The following is a 15,750-nucleotide window of genomic DNA, read 5'->3' on the forward strand; positions in this document are numbered from 1 at the left end:
CTGGGTGCTGGGGCGGCCGCCAGGAGAGTTTCAGGGTTCTCCGGGTGGTGCACAGCCGCCCTTTCCTGTGGGCAGGGCGAGGGCCTTTGGGCCCGGGTGGAGCCCAAATGCTGCGTGATCCAGGGCATCGGGACCCACCCGTCGCGTCGGACCATGGCGAGTGGTGGGTGAGTTCTAAGTGTAGAGCTCCCACCAAGCGGGGCCGGCGCCCTGCTCCTGCCAGCCTGCCCAGGACTCGGGCACCCCGCTCAGGAGCTCACGGCCCCAGGAGCCCGAGTTCTAACCCCTCGGGCAGGTCGCTGGGGCCGGAGCTCCTGGGGTCTGTTGACGGGGCTCTACCCTGTCTAGGGGGCCTGCATGACACTCTGCTTAGCCCCCGCAGCGCCAGGACTCGACGGGGGCCCAGCAAGGGCCTTGGCATCGGTCCCTGGTCTCTGACGCCTGCCTGTGCGGGGGAGGCCGGGCCGCACCGCTGACGGCAGCGGGAGCACCCAGGCCTGCCAGCCCTCACCCCTGCCTCTCACAGCGCCCCGCCAGCCTGGGACGCTAGCGAGCAGCGGAGTGCTCGGCAGAGCGGGGGGCAGGGTTTCCCCTGGGGCCTGGGCCGCGCGGGGCCGCCTGCACCACTCATGGGAGGCTGCCCCCGGACTGCAACCTGCACAGCCCCGCCGCTCGGCTTGGCGTTGGCAGGAGCCGGAAGCGCCTGGCCAGGACTCAGGGAAGTGGATTGAACGTGGCCTTGTCAGTTCAAACAGGGAATCTCCGATTTCCCTGTAACCCAGGCTGAGCGGCCGGCCCTGCCCGGTGCCTGCAGCAGGTCTCAGGCCATGCCGGGCGTGATGAGCGAGCGCAGCGACAGTTCCCACAGCCGCCGCCCTCCCCTTTGCCAGGGTCCTATGGAATCTGCTTCCGAGCAGAGCTCAGCCCCGGGGCGGGGCGGGGCCGGGCCGGCCGGAGCCGGGATGGACTCGGTCTGGGCCGACGTCTGGGATTTCTCACCTGTGAGAAAAGGAGTTTTCTGGTGTTGGAAATTCCAGACCCCGATTCTCTCCTGCTCCCAGTTCTGTGCAGCGGGCAGGAGGCCGCGGGCTTCCCGGTTCTCAGGACAGTCCTGCCACCCCGCCATGGAGACTCACATCGGGGCCGAGCAGCCGTGCAGAGTGGCCATGTGCCTGCCCCTCCCCTAGGCTAAGGGTGCGTGGGGGCGGAGGGCACCGGCCTAGCAGGACTGTCACCGGGGGATCTGTACTGTGCAGAGGCCTGTACGACACCAGCACGGGGCTGGCAGGCCGGTGGGCGCGAGACGAGCCCAGACGAGTGAGCTGCAGGCAGCCTGCCTGGCAAGTCGCCAGCCAGTTGTGCCGCGTTCCTGTTGTGGGAGAAAGCCGAGGCCAGGAGTAGCTGTCGCGACTTTGGGGCCAGGCGAAGGCGATGGGACGGGTGTGAGACACACGGAGCCTGCGGGTGGGATGTGCCCGGTGCTAGAATTTCCAGGAGCGATGCAGGAAGCGCAGGGCCTGAGCTGCACTCCGGAGCCGCGGCGAGTCTCCTCGCCTCTGGTGGCAGCACCCGCCTGGGGACGGTGAGCGGCAGCTGGCAGCCAGCGGGTGACTCTCAGGAGTGGGCGGAAGTGCTCGCGGGGCCGCTGACGCTGCTGGTCCGTGCGTCTCGCTGCCCGGGGAAGGACCCGGCGGCTGGACTATTGCAAACGGCAAGCGACGTGCCCGGCCAGTGCTGCGGTGGGCGAGGGCGACGCGCCACACACTGAAAGGGGGCAGCGTGGCTTGTGCACATCACAGCAGCTGGTAATTAGGGTTCTCCTGGGAGGCTGTCAGGCCTTTGGGTGCCATGCACCATTTTCATTAGACAGTTAATTAACAGGCGCATATTAAATTGGTTCAAACCTGGCCACCTGCCAAGTCTGGGATTGGGACTGCAAGGGGGGATCCCCCTCCGGAGGGCCTGTCTCCAGCGGGGTCGCACAGGGATCGTGCTACTGAACTTGGGTTTCCGCCCTCTGGAAGGAAGAACAAGCCCTCGCTGAGCGCTGCGGATGGCAGGAGCCTGGAGGAGAGCTGCATCGTGGGGGAAGGGGCCGAGCCGGGGGTGAGCGGGGCGCCAGGACACTGCCGGGGCGGCCGTGCCGGGCGGGCTCCCTGGGAGCGGGACTCTGGGGAAGAGCTGACGGTCGCGTGGATCGTCAGCTGAGCGGGAGCTCGAGGGAGCCAGCGGCCTGGGCCCGTGCAGAGAGGGGATGTGACAGACCCCGCCTGGCGAGCGTCCCAGCGAGAAGGACCAGGTGGAGCCGAGAACTCTCCCTGGGACCGGGATTTGATGGTGCTCTCGGCGGTCGAGCCGACCCAGGGCTCCCCGTCCAGGGCCTGGCATTTGGAGTTGGACAAAGACTGGAAGTAGGTGGCGGCTCGGACAGCGCCAGGAGCTACCCTGGGGACAGCCTGCCAAGGCTCCTGGGGGCTTCTCCATCCCTGGCCCGCCGGAAATGGGGACGGGCTTTCTCTACAACAGCGGGTCCTGGCCACCGGGCCGTGGTGGCTGCTGGAGCTGAAGCCGGCTGCTCACGGCAGCCCCTTAGTGGACCAGCAACATTTGATTTGCATATTTGTTATTTGCATAATGAATATACAAATGTGCGACTAAAATGTTACTGGTCAGCCAAAAGTTTGGGATGGGTTTGCTGGTCCGCAGCATAAAACCAGCCACCTGGCGAGCGAGACCTCTGGGTCTGTCTGCCGAGCCCAAGGCCCCTCCGGCCGGAGCGAGACCTCTGGGTCTGTCTGCCGAGCCCAAGGCCCCTCCGGCCGGAGCGAGACCTCTGGGTCTGTCTGCCGAGCCCAAGGCCCCTCCGGCCGGAGCGAGACCTCTGGGTCTGTCTGCCGAGCCCAAGGCCCCTCCGGCCGGGGCGATGCCGGGGTCTGGCCGAGCCCAAGGCCCCTCCGGGCGGGGCGATGCCGGGGTCTGGCCGAGCCCAAGGCCCCTCCGGCCGGGGCGATGCCGGGGTCTGGCCGAGCCCAAGGCCCCTCCGGGCGGGGCGATGCCGGGGTCTGGCCGAGCCCAAGGCCCCTCCGGCCGGGGCGATGCCGGGGTCTGGCCGAGCCCAAGGCCCCTCCGGCCGGGGCGATGCCGGGGTCTGGCCGAGCCCAAGGCCCCTCCGGCCGGGGCGATGCCGGGGTCTGGCCGAGCCCAAGGCCCCTCCGGGCGGGGCGATGCCGGGGTCTGGCCGAGCCCAAGGCCCCTCCGGCCGGGGCGATGCCGGGGTCTGGCCGAGCCCAAGGCCCCTCCGGCCGGGGCGATGCCGGGGTCTGGCCGAGCCCAAGGCCCCTCCGGCCGGGGCGATGCCGGGGTCTGGCCGAGCCCAAGGCCCCTCCGGCCGGGGCGATGCCGGGGTCTGGCCGAGCCCAAGGCCCCTCCGGGCGGGGCGATGCCGGGGTCTGGCCGAGCCCAAGGCCCCTCCGGCCGGGGCGATGCCGGGGTCTGGCCGAGCCCAAGGCCCCTCCGGCCGGGGCGATGCCGGGGTCTGGCCGAGCCCAAGGCCCCTCCGGCCGGGGCGATGCCGGGGTCTGGCCGAGCCCAAGGCCCCTCCGGGCGGGGCGATGCCGGGGTCTGGCCGAGCCCAAGGCCCCTCCGGCCGGGGCGATGCCGGGGTCTGGCCGAGCCCAAGGCCCCTCCGGCCGGGGCGATGCCGGGGTCTGGCCGAGCCCAAGGCCCCTCCGGCCGGGGCGATGCCGGGGTCTGGCCGAGCCCAAGGCCCCTCCGGCCGGGGCGATGCCGGGGTCTGGCCGAGCCCAAGGCCCCTCCGGCCGGGGCGATGCCGGGGTCTGGCCGAGCCCAAGGCCCCTCCGGCCGGGGCGATGCCGGGGTCTGGCCGAGCCCAAGGCCCCTCCGGCCGGGGCGATGCCGGGGTCTGGCCGAGCCCAAGGCCCCTCCGGCCGGGGCGATGCCGGGGTCTGGCCGAGCCCAAGGCCCCTCCGGCCGGGGCGATGCCGGGGTCTGGCCGAGCCCAAGGCCCCTCCGGCCGGGGCGATGCCGGGGTCTGGCTGCCTCAGTGTTTCTCAAGCAGCGGTGCGAGGACCCTTAGGGATACTGGAGACGGTCGGGGGGTGTCACCACTGAAATGCGGAGAACTGTTGTGTTGAACGGGTTGAAGTTCTACAGCGCCTTATTATTTCTGTGCTATTTACAGCCAAACATTCAGCGCCCGCCCGGCTACGATGAAGTTGTTTAAACAAACGTGTTGCAATGGTAGAAACAAATGTGTGTGTCTGAAAACTGCAGGTCCTGGGGGTACGTCTCATTCTTTTTGAAGGGGTACTTTATAAAAGCCGGTTGAGCAGCACTGGTCTAGCTGAGCCCAAAGTCCCCCCTGGCCATGGCATCGGGGAAGCTGCACTCAGCTGCCCTCCGTGCCTAATCCTGCTGGCCTGGAAAGCTGCCGTTCCCCGGGCCTCCCCTGGGCTACAGCCCGTCCCCCGTGCTGGTGTGCAGGCTTCCCAGCCGCACGGGGCTGCGGGGCCAGGCAGGATGCAGCGCTGGCTGCTGGGCAGTGTCTGCGCGACAGCTCCCGATGGTCAGAGAGGAGCAGAGGAAATGGCCGGGGCCGTGCTCATTTCCTGCAGCGCGAGGGGGAAACCTGCCCCCAGCCAAACAGGATGGTGCTGGTGTGTCCAGGCCTGACTCAGGCGGGGACAGTGCCGGGGCATGTTTGTGTTGGACGGCAGCGTCCCGGAGCATGACGGTGCCGCCGCTCCCCGAGCCAGCTGAGCCGTGTCTTGGCAGGAGGGCGGGGCAGGGAGCCGCATGGGGCCGGGCTGGTAAGACCAAGGGGCGGCCGCGCTCGGTCAGCCGGGCTGCCTGTGAACAGAATGGGCAACTATCGTGTCAGCCGTGAGGCTTAGGGACATCCAGACATGACGTCACGTTCTTGCCCATCTTGGCTAAGAGCCATGATGGACCTGGCCTCCAGGAACTTACCTACTTTTGAATCCTGTTAGAACTTTGGCCTTCACAGCATCTCCTGGCGAGGAGTTCCACAGGGTAACTGCGTTGTGTGAAGAAATATTTCCTTTGTTTTCAACTTGCTGCCTGGTGGTTTCACCGGGTGACTTGGTTCTTGTGTTGTGTAAAGGAGTAAATAACTTTTCCTCATTCACTTTCCCCACCCCCGCCATGATTTTATAGACCTCCGTCCTACCCCCTTAGGCGTGTAAGGGCAGGTTCGCACCGCCAGGTACAGCCCCCCACGGGATGCAGGTTTGCGCTGCCCACACCGGTGCTCTGGCAGCAGGAGACGCTGTCCCGGAGACACGCTTCTCGGCAAGGTCCCATCCTTGTGACTCCAGGAGTGAGCTCTCCGGTCGGCCGCGGTCTGGGCAGTGCAGTGTGAGTCAGCGAATGAGCCGGCTCACGCTTCTTAAGTTGATAGTGATCCTGGGGCCCCGGCAGCAGGGTGGTTTTAACGTACCTGTCGCGAGGCAGCAACGCAGGGGAAGGCTGGGGAACAGGGCAGGGAAAGGTGGGTTAGAAGAGCTGAACACCACTGGGCCCCACGCTGGGAGCACTGCAGATGGGCTGTTGCAACAGCCAGTGGTCTCCCAACGCTGGTGAAAGACGGGGTTCAGCACTACCCCCCCGTGCGATGAGAGCGATCAGCATTACCCCCCCGTGCGATGAGAGCTATCAGCACTACCTCCCCGTGCGATGAGAGCGAGACGGGGATCAGCACTACCCCCCCGTGCGATGAGAGCGAGACGGGGTTCAGCACTACCTCCCCGTGCGATGAGAGCGAGACGGGGATCAGCACTACCTCCCCGTGCGATGAGAGCGATCAGCACTACCCCCCCGTGCGATGAGAGCGAGACGGGGTTCAGCACTACCCCCCCGTGCGATGAGAGCGATCAGCACTACCCCCCCGTGCGATGAGAGCGAGACGGGCTTCAGCACTACCCCCCCGTGCGATGAGAGTGAGACGGGGATCAGCACTACCTCCCCGTGCGATGAGAGCGAGACGGGGTTCAGCACTACCCCCCCGTGCGATGAGAGCGATCAGCACTACCCCCTCCCGTGCGATGAGAGCGAGACGGGGTTCAGCACTACCCCCCCGTGCGATGAGAGCGATCAGCACTACCCCCTCCCGTGCGATGAGAGCGAGACGGGGATCAGCACTACCCCCCCGTGCGATGAGAGCGAGACGGGGATCAGCACTACCCCCTCCCGTGCGATGAGAGCGAGACGGGGTTCAGCACTACCCCCCCGTGCGATGAGAGCGATCAGCACTACCCCCTCCCGTGCGACGAGAGCGAGACGGGGATCAGCACTACCCCCTCCCGTGCGACGAGAGCGAGACGGGGATCAGCACTACCCCCTCCCGTGCGATGAGAGCGAGACGGGGATCAGCACTACCCCCCCGTGCGATGAGAGCGAGACGGGGATCAGCACTACCCCCCCCCCGTGCGATGAGAGCGATCAGCACTACCCCCCGTGCGATGAGAGCGAGACGGGGATCAGCACTACCCCCCCCCGTGCGATGAGAGCGATCAGCACTACCCCCCCCATGCGATGAGAGCGAGACGGGGATCAGCACTACCCCCCCCCCGTGCGATGAGAGCGAGACGGGGATCAGCACTACCCCCCCCCCGTGCGATGAGAGCGAGACGGGGATCAGCACTACCCCCCCCCCGTGCGATGAGAGCAAGACGGGGATCAGCACTACCCCCCGTGCGATGAGAGCGAGACGGGGATCAGCACTACCCCCCCCGTGCGATGAGAGCGAGACGGGGATCAGCACTACCCCCCCCGTGCGATGAGAGCGATCAGCACTACCCCCCCCCGTGCGATGAGAGCGATCAGCACTACCCCCCCCCGTGCGATGAGAGCGATCAGCACTACCCCCCCCCCGTGCGATGAGAGCAAGACGGGGATCAGCACTACCCCCCGTGCGATGAGAGCGAGACGGGGATCAGCACTACCCCCCCCCGTGCGACGAGAGCGAGACGGGGATCAGCACTACCCCCCCGTGCGATGAGAGCGAGACGGGGATCAGCACTACCCCCCCCCGTGCGATGAGAGCGATCAGCACTACCCCCCCCGTGCGATGAGAGCGAGACGGGGATCAGCACTACCCCCCCCCCGTGCGATGAGAGCGATCAGCACTACCCCCCCCCATGCGATGAGAGCGAGACGGGGATCAGCACTACCCCCCCCCGTGCGATGAGAGCGAGATGGGGATCAGCACTACCCCCCCCGTGCGATGAGAGCGAGACGGGGATCAGCACTACCCCCCCCCGTGCGATGAGAGCAAGACGGGGATCAGCACTACCCCCCGTGCGATGAGAGCGAGACGGGGATCAGCACTACCCCCCCCCCGTGCGATGAGAGCGAGACGGGGATCAGCACTACCCCCCCCCGTGCGATGAGAGCGATCAGCACTACCCCCCCCCGTGCGATGAGAGCGATCAGCACTACCCCCCCCCGTGCGATGAGAGCGATCAGCACTACCCCCCCCCGTGCGATGAGAGCGATCAGCACTACCCCCCCCCGTGCGATGAGAGCGAGACGGGGATCAGCACTACCCCCCGTGCGATGAGAGCGAGACGGGGATCAGCACTACCCCCCCCCGTGCGATGAGAGCGAGACGGGGATCAGCACTACCCCCCCCCGTGCGATGAGAGCGATCAGCACTACCCCCCCCGTGCGATGAGAGCGATCAGCACTACCCCCCCCCCGTGCGATGAGAGCGATCAGCACTACCCCCCCCCGTGCGATGAGAGCGATCAGCACTACCCCCCCCCGTGCGATGAGAGCGAGACGGGGATCAGCACTACCCCCCGTGCGATGAGAGCGAGACGGGGATCAGCACTACCCCCCCCCGTGCGATGAGAGCGAGACGGGGATCAGCACTACCCCCCCCCGTGCGATGAGAGCGATCAGCACTACCCCCCCCCGTGCGATGAGAGCGATCAGCACTACCCCCCCCCGTGCGATGAGAGCGATCAGCACTACCCCCCCCGTGCGATGAGAGCGATCAGCACTACCCCCCCCCGTGCGATGAGAGCGAGACGGGGATCAGCCTCCCACACGAGCTAACGCAAGTCCCTGTTGGCCCTTGGCAGTACAGAGCCTGACACACGGGTGAGCAGTTCTGGGTGCGTCCAGCAGAGGGCGGTGCTGCCCCGGGCACCAGGGGCACAGCCTGGCCGGGTGTGCGGGCGCTGGTGCCGGGCAGAGCCCGGGCGTCCAGGCTCCGTGTGCTGTTGGCAGTGTGGCTCGGGGGCAGAGGGGGGCGGCGAGCAGCCCAGTGACCTGCCGTCCCGTGGGCTGGCTAACTGCTGAGTCCTCTGGGTCCAGTGGGCATTTCCCCAGACTCTGTGGGAGGGCTGCCCCCCCTTGCTTCCTGCCACGCCGTGGCCCTTGCGTCTGATGGCCCCAGGCGTTGCAGAGGGAACCTGGAGCCAGGTGAGGTGCCCGGCCGAGCTGCCCAGCCCTTCCTGGCAGCACGCGGCTCTGGGGGCCTCGGGGAAAGGCTGCTGTAGGGCCCCGGTCAGGTTTGGACTCCGGGGGGCTGGGCTGGGCTGGGCTGGGCAAGAAGCTGGTAGCTGGGGGGGGGGGTTTAACCCCTTAGCTCCCAGGAGCTGCACGCCCAGGCTGGGCAGGGGCAGCCCCAGGGACGTGTGCGTCTCTCCCCCACCCAAGCAGGAAGCCGGAGCTGGTGGTCCAGCTGCGAGGCTGGGCTGGAGCTGTGGTGCGATCGCCCAGTGACGCGGGGGGGAGGGGTGTGGCTGAGCTCCTGCCCCGTGTGCCACGGGAAATCAGCTCGTGCCACGTGCAGTACGCGTGCCGGCGGTTACCGACCCCGATCTGGGTGGTGCTGGGTCCTGCCGTGCGGCCAGGGGCCGGACTCGAGCTCGCGAGGTCCCTCCCCGTGCTAGTGCTCTGGGATTCACACCGTGTCGGGAGAGAACTCTCGCTCTGCAGGTTCCTCAGAAGGACAGTGAACAGGAGCTATCACAGGCAGACGTTTTTAAAGCAGCTGGGCCGGATAACTTCCATCCTGTGTTCCCTGGAAGCCGAGCACTTGGGCGGTCACCCAGGAGAGATTCAAATGCCACTCAGCTGATTAGCAGGGTGCCCACAGCCAGCAGCATGTGTTTATACTGGTGGTGCACATCCACATATGTCTTGGTGCACATAACAACATTTATTCCACATGTGGATAGAAAAAAAAATTAGAGGGAGGATTGCTTATATCCAAGAATTTTAGACGAGCTGGCCGAGGTGTTCTCTGGCCCATTAACCACTGGGGAAGTTCCCGAAGGCTGGAAGAAAGGGTAAAAAGGATGACCTGGCAATTACAGGCCTGGCAGTCCGACATGGACCCTGGGCTGGGTGGCTGAGCAGCTGAACTAGGACTCCGTGAATGAAGGGTTAAAGGAGGGTAATAGAACAAGGCTTTGGGGGGAAATAGAGCCTCTCACAGTAACTCGATTGCGTTTTTGCTGAGCTTAGAAGTGTGGTTGATGGAAAAGCGCTGCTGTCATATACCGATGCATTTGTACGCGCCATTAAAAAATCACCATTAAAAAACCCAGAACAATGTGAAATTAAGACGTCAGACGTTGAAAACGGGCCAAGTGATCTGTCTCAAACTGTACATGGGGAGTCGTCATCGAGTGGGCGCTGGGTCCCTGCTGGGTCGGTCCTTGGCCCTGCGTTACGAGACGTCTCTAGTAGCGAGCAAGGAAGCAGCAGCAAAGCAGTCCGCAGGCGATGCGCGAGTTGGGTGAGGGGGGCTAATGCAGAGGGCCGGGCGCTGGGCCAAGTGGGCGAGAGCTGATGCCGGGGCTGTGACGTGGCTCATAAGTGGCGATGGAGGGGAGCGGAGAAGCTGGCGGCACTCGCAGGGGACGATCGCGAGGCTAGAGCCCCGCCGTGGGGCGACAGAGTCAAAGCCCCATTTGTCTGGGGACGTGGCGACTGCCTGTCAGTCCCTGGAGGAACAGGGATTCGGAGACGGGCTCTGCGGTCGGGCAGACGGGTCCAGCGGGATCCAGGGCCTGGAAGCTGAACAGGCCGCGTTTCGATGAGACGAGGTGCAGGTTCTAACAGGGACTCTTGCAGCAACTGCCCGAGGGCCCTGACAATTGGGCCTTTTTCTCTGCTGACTTGAACGGGAGCCGCAAGGGTTGAGCCACGCCCCGATGCCCCTTCCTGGCCCGCCGTGGGGAGCGCGGGAGTGCTGTGTTGCTGGGGGTGCACGCGGGAGAGCCGCATGCAAACGTGCAGTGGATGGAAATACCCGATTTCGCCGGCGAGGAGATTCTCGGGGCCGGAACCGGCAGCTGTCTTAGGGCTGTGGAAGCAGGGAACGGGGAGGGATTTGTGTGCAGCCATTTTTAGGTTTGTTGGCCTAACTCTTGCTCTGCTGCTCACTTTGAGGCCTGACAACGCGCTGATTGTAGAGACGCTGTCTCTGCTTGGCTTTAGGACCGTGGTCCCCAACACGGCGCCCGCGGGGGCATTTGCATGCGCCCGCCAGGTGCTCGGGGATGGCCTGGCCCCGGGCACATGGCGCGGCGCTTGCGGGGAGCATTGGCCCCGGGCGCGCGGCGCTTGCGGGGGGGGGAGGAGCACCAGGCGCGCGGCGCTTGCGGGGCGGGCCCCGGCCCCGGGCGCGTGGCTATGGGGGGGACGCCCCTGGGCGCGCAAGTGTCCCCGCCCCCTGGCGGGCGAACGGCCACGCCCCCTGGCGCCCGACAACCTCAAAAGGTTGGGGACCACTGCTTTAGGAGATAAGGAACGCTGACTCCAGCATGGGGATCGGACAGTGTTTGGGGGGACTAAGATAACTGTGAGCCTTGTTGTACGCAGCGGGAAGGTGTATATACCGCTTCATATATACCCCCGGCCCCTCCCGCCAGCTGTGCTTCCCACCCCCCCGTCCCCCCTTTCCTCCCTTCCAGCCCCGTGGCCCCTGGCCCCCTCCCGACAGCTGTGCTTCCCACCCTCCCCTCTTCCCGTCCCCCCTTTCCTCCCATCTAGCCCCGTGGCCCCTGGCCCCCTCCCGCCAGCTGTGCTTCCCACCCCCCCCCGTCCCCTCCTTCCTCCCGTCTAGCCCTGTGCCCCCCCCCGCCAGCTCTGCTTCCTGCCCCGCCCCCCTCCCGGCCAGCCCCCCCGCCCACGATCAACTATGTCCGGTTTTTGGCAGGGTCTACTTGGCAACCCTACCTCCCGGAAGCCCAGCCGGAGCCCTGGCCCCTGCTCCCTGCGGGGTCGCTGTCGTCTGCACTGGCCTGCCCGGGGCACAGAGCAGTGCTAAGTGCGGAGGGGGGGCGCCAGGCAGCAGTGGGGTGCACAGGGCAATTCCGGGTGGAATTTCTCTCGCCCTCCTGGAAGCGCCACTCTCCAGCTGTTCCCTAGCGCACAGCCCCTGCGCAGCGTCTCTACCGAGGCTCTGTGGGAAGGACGTAGAGTATCGGGCACTCGCCAGGGCACCCCTGCCAGCGGGCAGGTTTCCCAGGGCGGAGGGGTCACTGCAGCTGGTGGAGTTAGTGCGTCTTGCGCCCCGTGACCCCCTTGTGCTTTTCTCCCCTCTCCAGGCACACCTTCTGGCAGTTCCGCCGGGAGAACCCCGGCACCAAGGTGGGGGAGCCCCCGCCGGACGGGCTGCCCGGCTTTAACAGCGGGGTCATGCTGCTCAGCCTGGAAGCCATGCGCCAGTCCCGGCTCTACAACCAGCTGCTGGAGCCGGACAAGGTGCGGCAGCTGGCGGAGAAGTACCACTTCCAGGGCCACCTGGGAGACCAGGATTTCTTCACCATGATTGGCATGGAGCACCCGGAGCTGTTCCACGTGCTGGACTGCACCTGGAACCGGCAGCTCTGCTCCTGGTGGCGGGAGCACGGGTACAGCGACGTCTTCGACCGCTACTTCCGCTGCGAGGGCCGCGTCAGGATCTACCACGGGAACTGCAACACGCCCATCCCGGAGGACTAGGCCGCCCGGCACGGCCTGCGGGGCCGCGCTGCTTTTGGGGGTGGGCAAGCAGCTAGTGACGCGTGCGCACCAGTGTCCCACGCCAAGGTGCGCCCCTTTCCCGGGCCCTGTGCTCCCACGCCACGAGCGTTCTGCCACTCCCACCTCAGCCAGGAAGTGCAGGCTAGTGGTTAGAGCAGGGTGCCTGGGTTCTGCTCCCAGCTCAGGCACGGGCTGTGCGAGCTCGGGTTAGGCACATCGCTCCTCCTTGCCAGTCTGCACCGCTGTAAAAAGGGGCTGATCAGCTTTACCCTCCTCACACCACAGCCGCGAGCGCCCGTGTGAAAGCCCCTGTCTACACGCAACACACAGCGACGCCCTCACGCCCCGCCTGCCCCACTTGTGGCGATTGCCCGTGTGCGCCGTGCACTGCAGCGCTGTGAATTGTGGCCGCCAGGCGGGCCCGTCGCTCAGTGACCTGGGCCCGGGGCCGGGCAAGGAGACGCCGGCTCAGCCTGGCCTGGTTTAGAATAAAAGCCAAACGAGCGCTTTGAAAGCCTGACCTGGGGCTGCACTCACACGGGGTCGCTCCTGGGCCAAAAGGAGCTTTAAAGCTGCCCGGGCGCTCCCTGCAGCCCCTCCGAGCCCCACGCAGGGGGCACGCGGGTTCTTTGGGGGCGGCTGCGACTGTCCGAGCGGAAGGCTCCAGACGCGCGTTTCTCTCTCGCTGGGAGCAAAAGGGGCTGACGTGAGTCTGTTGGGGAGCTGGCTAAGCGGCGTCCTGCCTCCCGTCAGGGTTCTGCCGAGCCGCACGCGAGCCCCATGTCGGGGCTTCACAACACGTTTTCGCGGCAGTCACTCTCCTAGAATCATAGAACCACAGAGCTGGAAGAGACCTCAGGAGGCATCGAGTCCAGCCCCCTGCTCTAGGCAGGACCAGTCCCAACTAAATCAACCCGGCCAGGGCTTTGTCAAGCCGAGACTGAAACACCTCTAGGGATGGAGACTCCACTACCTCCCTAGGTAACCCATTCCAGTGCTTCCCCACCCTCCTAGTGAAATAGTTTTTCCTCATATCCAACCTGGACCTCTCCCACCACAACTTGAGCCCATTGCTCCTTGTTCTGCATCTGTCACTACTGAGAACAGCCTCTCTCCATCCTCTTTGGAACCTCCCTTCAGGAAGTTGAAGGCTGCTATCAAATCCCCCCTCACTCTTCGCTTCTGCAGACTAAACAGACCCAAGTCCCTCAGTCTCTCCTCATAGGTCATGTGCTCCAGCCCCCTAATCATTTTGGCTGCCTCTGCTGGCCCCTCTCCAATGCGTCCACGTCCTTTCTGTGGTGGGGGGCCCAGAACTGGACACGATACTCCAGATGTGGCCTCACCAGAGCCGAGTAAAGAGGAAGCCGAGTAAAGTGGCCCTACTGGGCCACTGCTTGTAAATGGCAGCTAACGAGTCTCCGTGGCCCATTGTCCTTCCGCGGCACCGCTGAGCCGTTTGGCCATGCCCGTGCCAGTGGGCGCTCACAGATGGCCGTGCGCAGCAGCCCCCCGAGTGCGCTGCCTCCTGTCCCGTCTCCCAGGTTCCTGCGCCCCAGCAGAGTCGCCAGGAATGGAGTTGGCTCCGGGTTCTGCCAGTGGCCGGCAGAAGGGGCGTAAGCCACTACTCGAGTAGTCAACTACCTCAAAAGCTGGCTCCCCCCAGCACTGTCTCTGCAGAGGCCCCGGCGCTGGCTGGCGCTGCCCCCAGGAGCTAACCACACTGTGGCTCTGCAGTTTAAATACAGTAGGAGCTGAGCTGCCTGTGCACCCGGCTCCTGCTCCATTTAAACTGCAGAGCCGCAGCGAGCGCCCCCACGTATCGACTAATCGAAATTCCATCCCTAGCTGGCTGCAAGAGCAGGATGACCTGTAGGAGCTGCTTCCCGGGCCGGCGTGTGCGGTGCAGCAGGAAGGATTAATGGGGGGCAGGCCCGGCCGGGCGTGAGTGGCAGGGGGCACGCCCAGTGGTTACCTGAGAACACGTCCTCGGGCCTGGCCCAGCGCTGCCGGGCAGGGGGCAAAGTGCAGCCGAGAAGCCAGTGACTGTCTCAGGCTCCAGCTCTCGGCAGGCGTGAGAGTGGGCGGGGTACGAATACCCGGGCTTCAATCCTGAGACGCTCTGCTCACTGCCCCAACCGGCCTCCAGCCGTCACGGAGCCAGGCCTCCTGGAGCAGGGCAGCCCAGCCTGCCGGGAACAGCACCCGTCTCCATGGGCTCTCCACGCAGCCTAAGTTCCAGAGGTGGCAGATCGCACCTGCCCTGGGCCTTCGGAGGCACTCCGGCTAGTCTGCCATCTCGAGCCGCGGGTGAGCGAGCGACAGACACAAGCCCACTCCCACTGTCACTGCAGTGCGCCCTGCGCTGAGCTCTGCACGGCCTGCCCGGGCGTCCCTCGGCCCCTGTGACGTAGTGGGGGGACTCGCTGGGCTGTGGTGACCTCTGCTCTCTGGAGCAAGACCCATCAGGGAAAACCTCACTATGCAAAGGTGATGCCAAACCAGTATGGCCAGACACCCCCCATGGAGAGGAACAAAGGAAGGTGGATGCTGCCCTGGCTGGGGGGCAGGGCTGGAGGAGAGTGAGTTTAGTGGCTGTCTGGGAGCATGGAGGAGACAGCCTAGGGAAAGGGGCTGGAGTTAGGGGCCCGGTCTCCCCCATCTCAAGGGGGCCTGAGGCATCCTAGCCCAGCTCTGTGACCAGATTACATCTGTGCTGTGCTGTATCCTGGAGAGGCAATAAACTTCCTCTATTCCACCGGCTGGTGCAGTCTGTGCCATTTCGGGGTGCAGGAGACGGGGGACCCCCAACGCACCGTCACAGCCTGTGAAAACGCACCTGCTCGGCAAAACCCCCGAGAAACCTGCCCAGCCCAGCCCACGTTCTGCCACTGGCCTGGGGGAGAGGACAGACGCAGCGATGAAAGCGCATGAAGAGCAGCGTGGCTTGTCCGAGCCTCTCGCCAGCCTCCCTGGGATCCCCCTTCAAGTGGCTGAGGTAGATTCCTTGAGGGGCCCTTCCAGGAGTTCCCGGGGACTGAGCTGAGGCTGACCAGGCTGTAGTGCCCTGCATTCTCCTGCCCCCTTTAAAACTGGGCACCTCGTTTGCCTATTTCTAGAACCTCCCCTGATCACCAAGGCTGCGTCTAGACGGGCAGGATTTTCCACAAATGCTTTTAACAGAAACGTTTTTCCGTTAAAAGCATTTGCGGAAAAGAGCGTCTAGATTGGCACAGAAGCTTTTGCGCAAAAGCACTTTGGCACGGATGCTTTTCTGCAAAATCTAGACGCAGTTTTGCGCAAGAAAGCGCCATTTTCGCCATCGGGACTCTTTTGCTCAAAACAGTTTTTAGCGTCTACACTGGCCCTCTTGCACAAACACATTTGCACAGGAGGGCTTTTTCCCGAACGGGAGCAGCATAGTGTATGCGCAGAACACTGACAATCTTACATGAGATCGGCAGTGTCTTGCGCAACACCGGCTGCTTTTGCGGAAAAACTTGCCAGTCTAGACGCAGCCCAAGAGTTTTTAAAGAGCCGGGGGCTCTGCAGTCACATCCGCTAACTCCCTCAGCAGCCTCGGAGGCCTTAGATCCAGCCCTGGATTTCTGCACGTCCAGCTTTCTAGACAGTCCCGACCCTGTTCCTTCTCCGCCAGGGCGGCTATCTGGGAGCTGTCATTGTGAAGCATTGACTAGTTCAGCTTTTCCCACGTCATCTATC

The 15,750-nt window shown here is 65.1% G+C and overlaps 1 protein-coding gene across 1 annotated transcript in view; it reads left to right on the forward strand.

Annotated features, from left to right (window-relative positions):
* The window catches only part of XXYLT1 (xyloside xylosyltransferase 1), a 43,218-nt gene extending 28,433 nt beyond the window's left edge, over positions 1 to 14,785 (forward strand). Inside the window, exon 4 of the mRNA XM_075938309.2 lies at positions 11,610 to 14,785. Coding sequence (XP_075794424.1) covers positions 11,610 to 12,006 — 397 coding nt within the window. The 3' untranslated portion in view covers positions 12,007 to 14,785. The remainder of the gene's footprint in view (positions 1 to 11,609) is intronic.
* Positions 14,786 to 15,750: the final 965 nt, after the last annotated feature.

The sequence above is a fragment of the Pelodiscus sinensis genome, chromosome 10 (assembly GCF_052426305.1).
Source record: "Pelodiscus sinensis isolate ZL-2025 chromosome 10, ASM5242630v1, whole genome shotgun sequence".
NCBI lineage: Eukaryota > Metazoa > Chordata > Testudines > Trionychidae > Pelodiscus > Pelodiscus sinensis.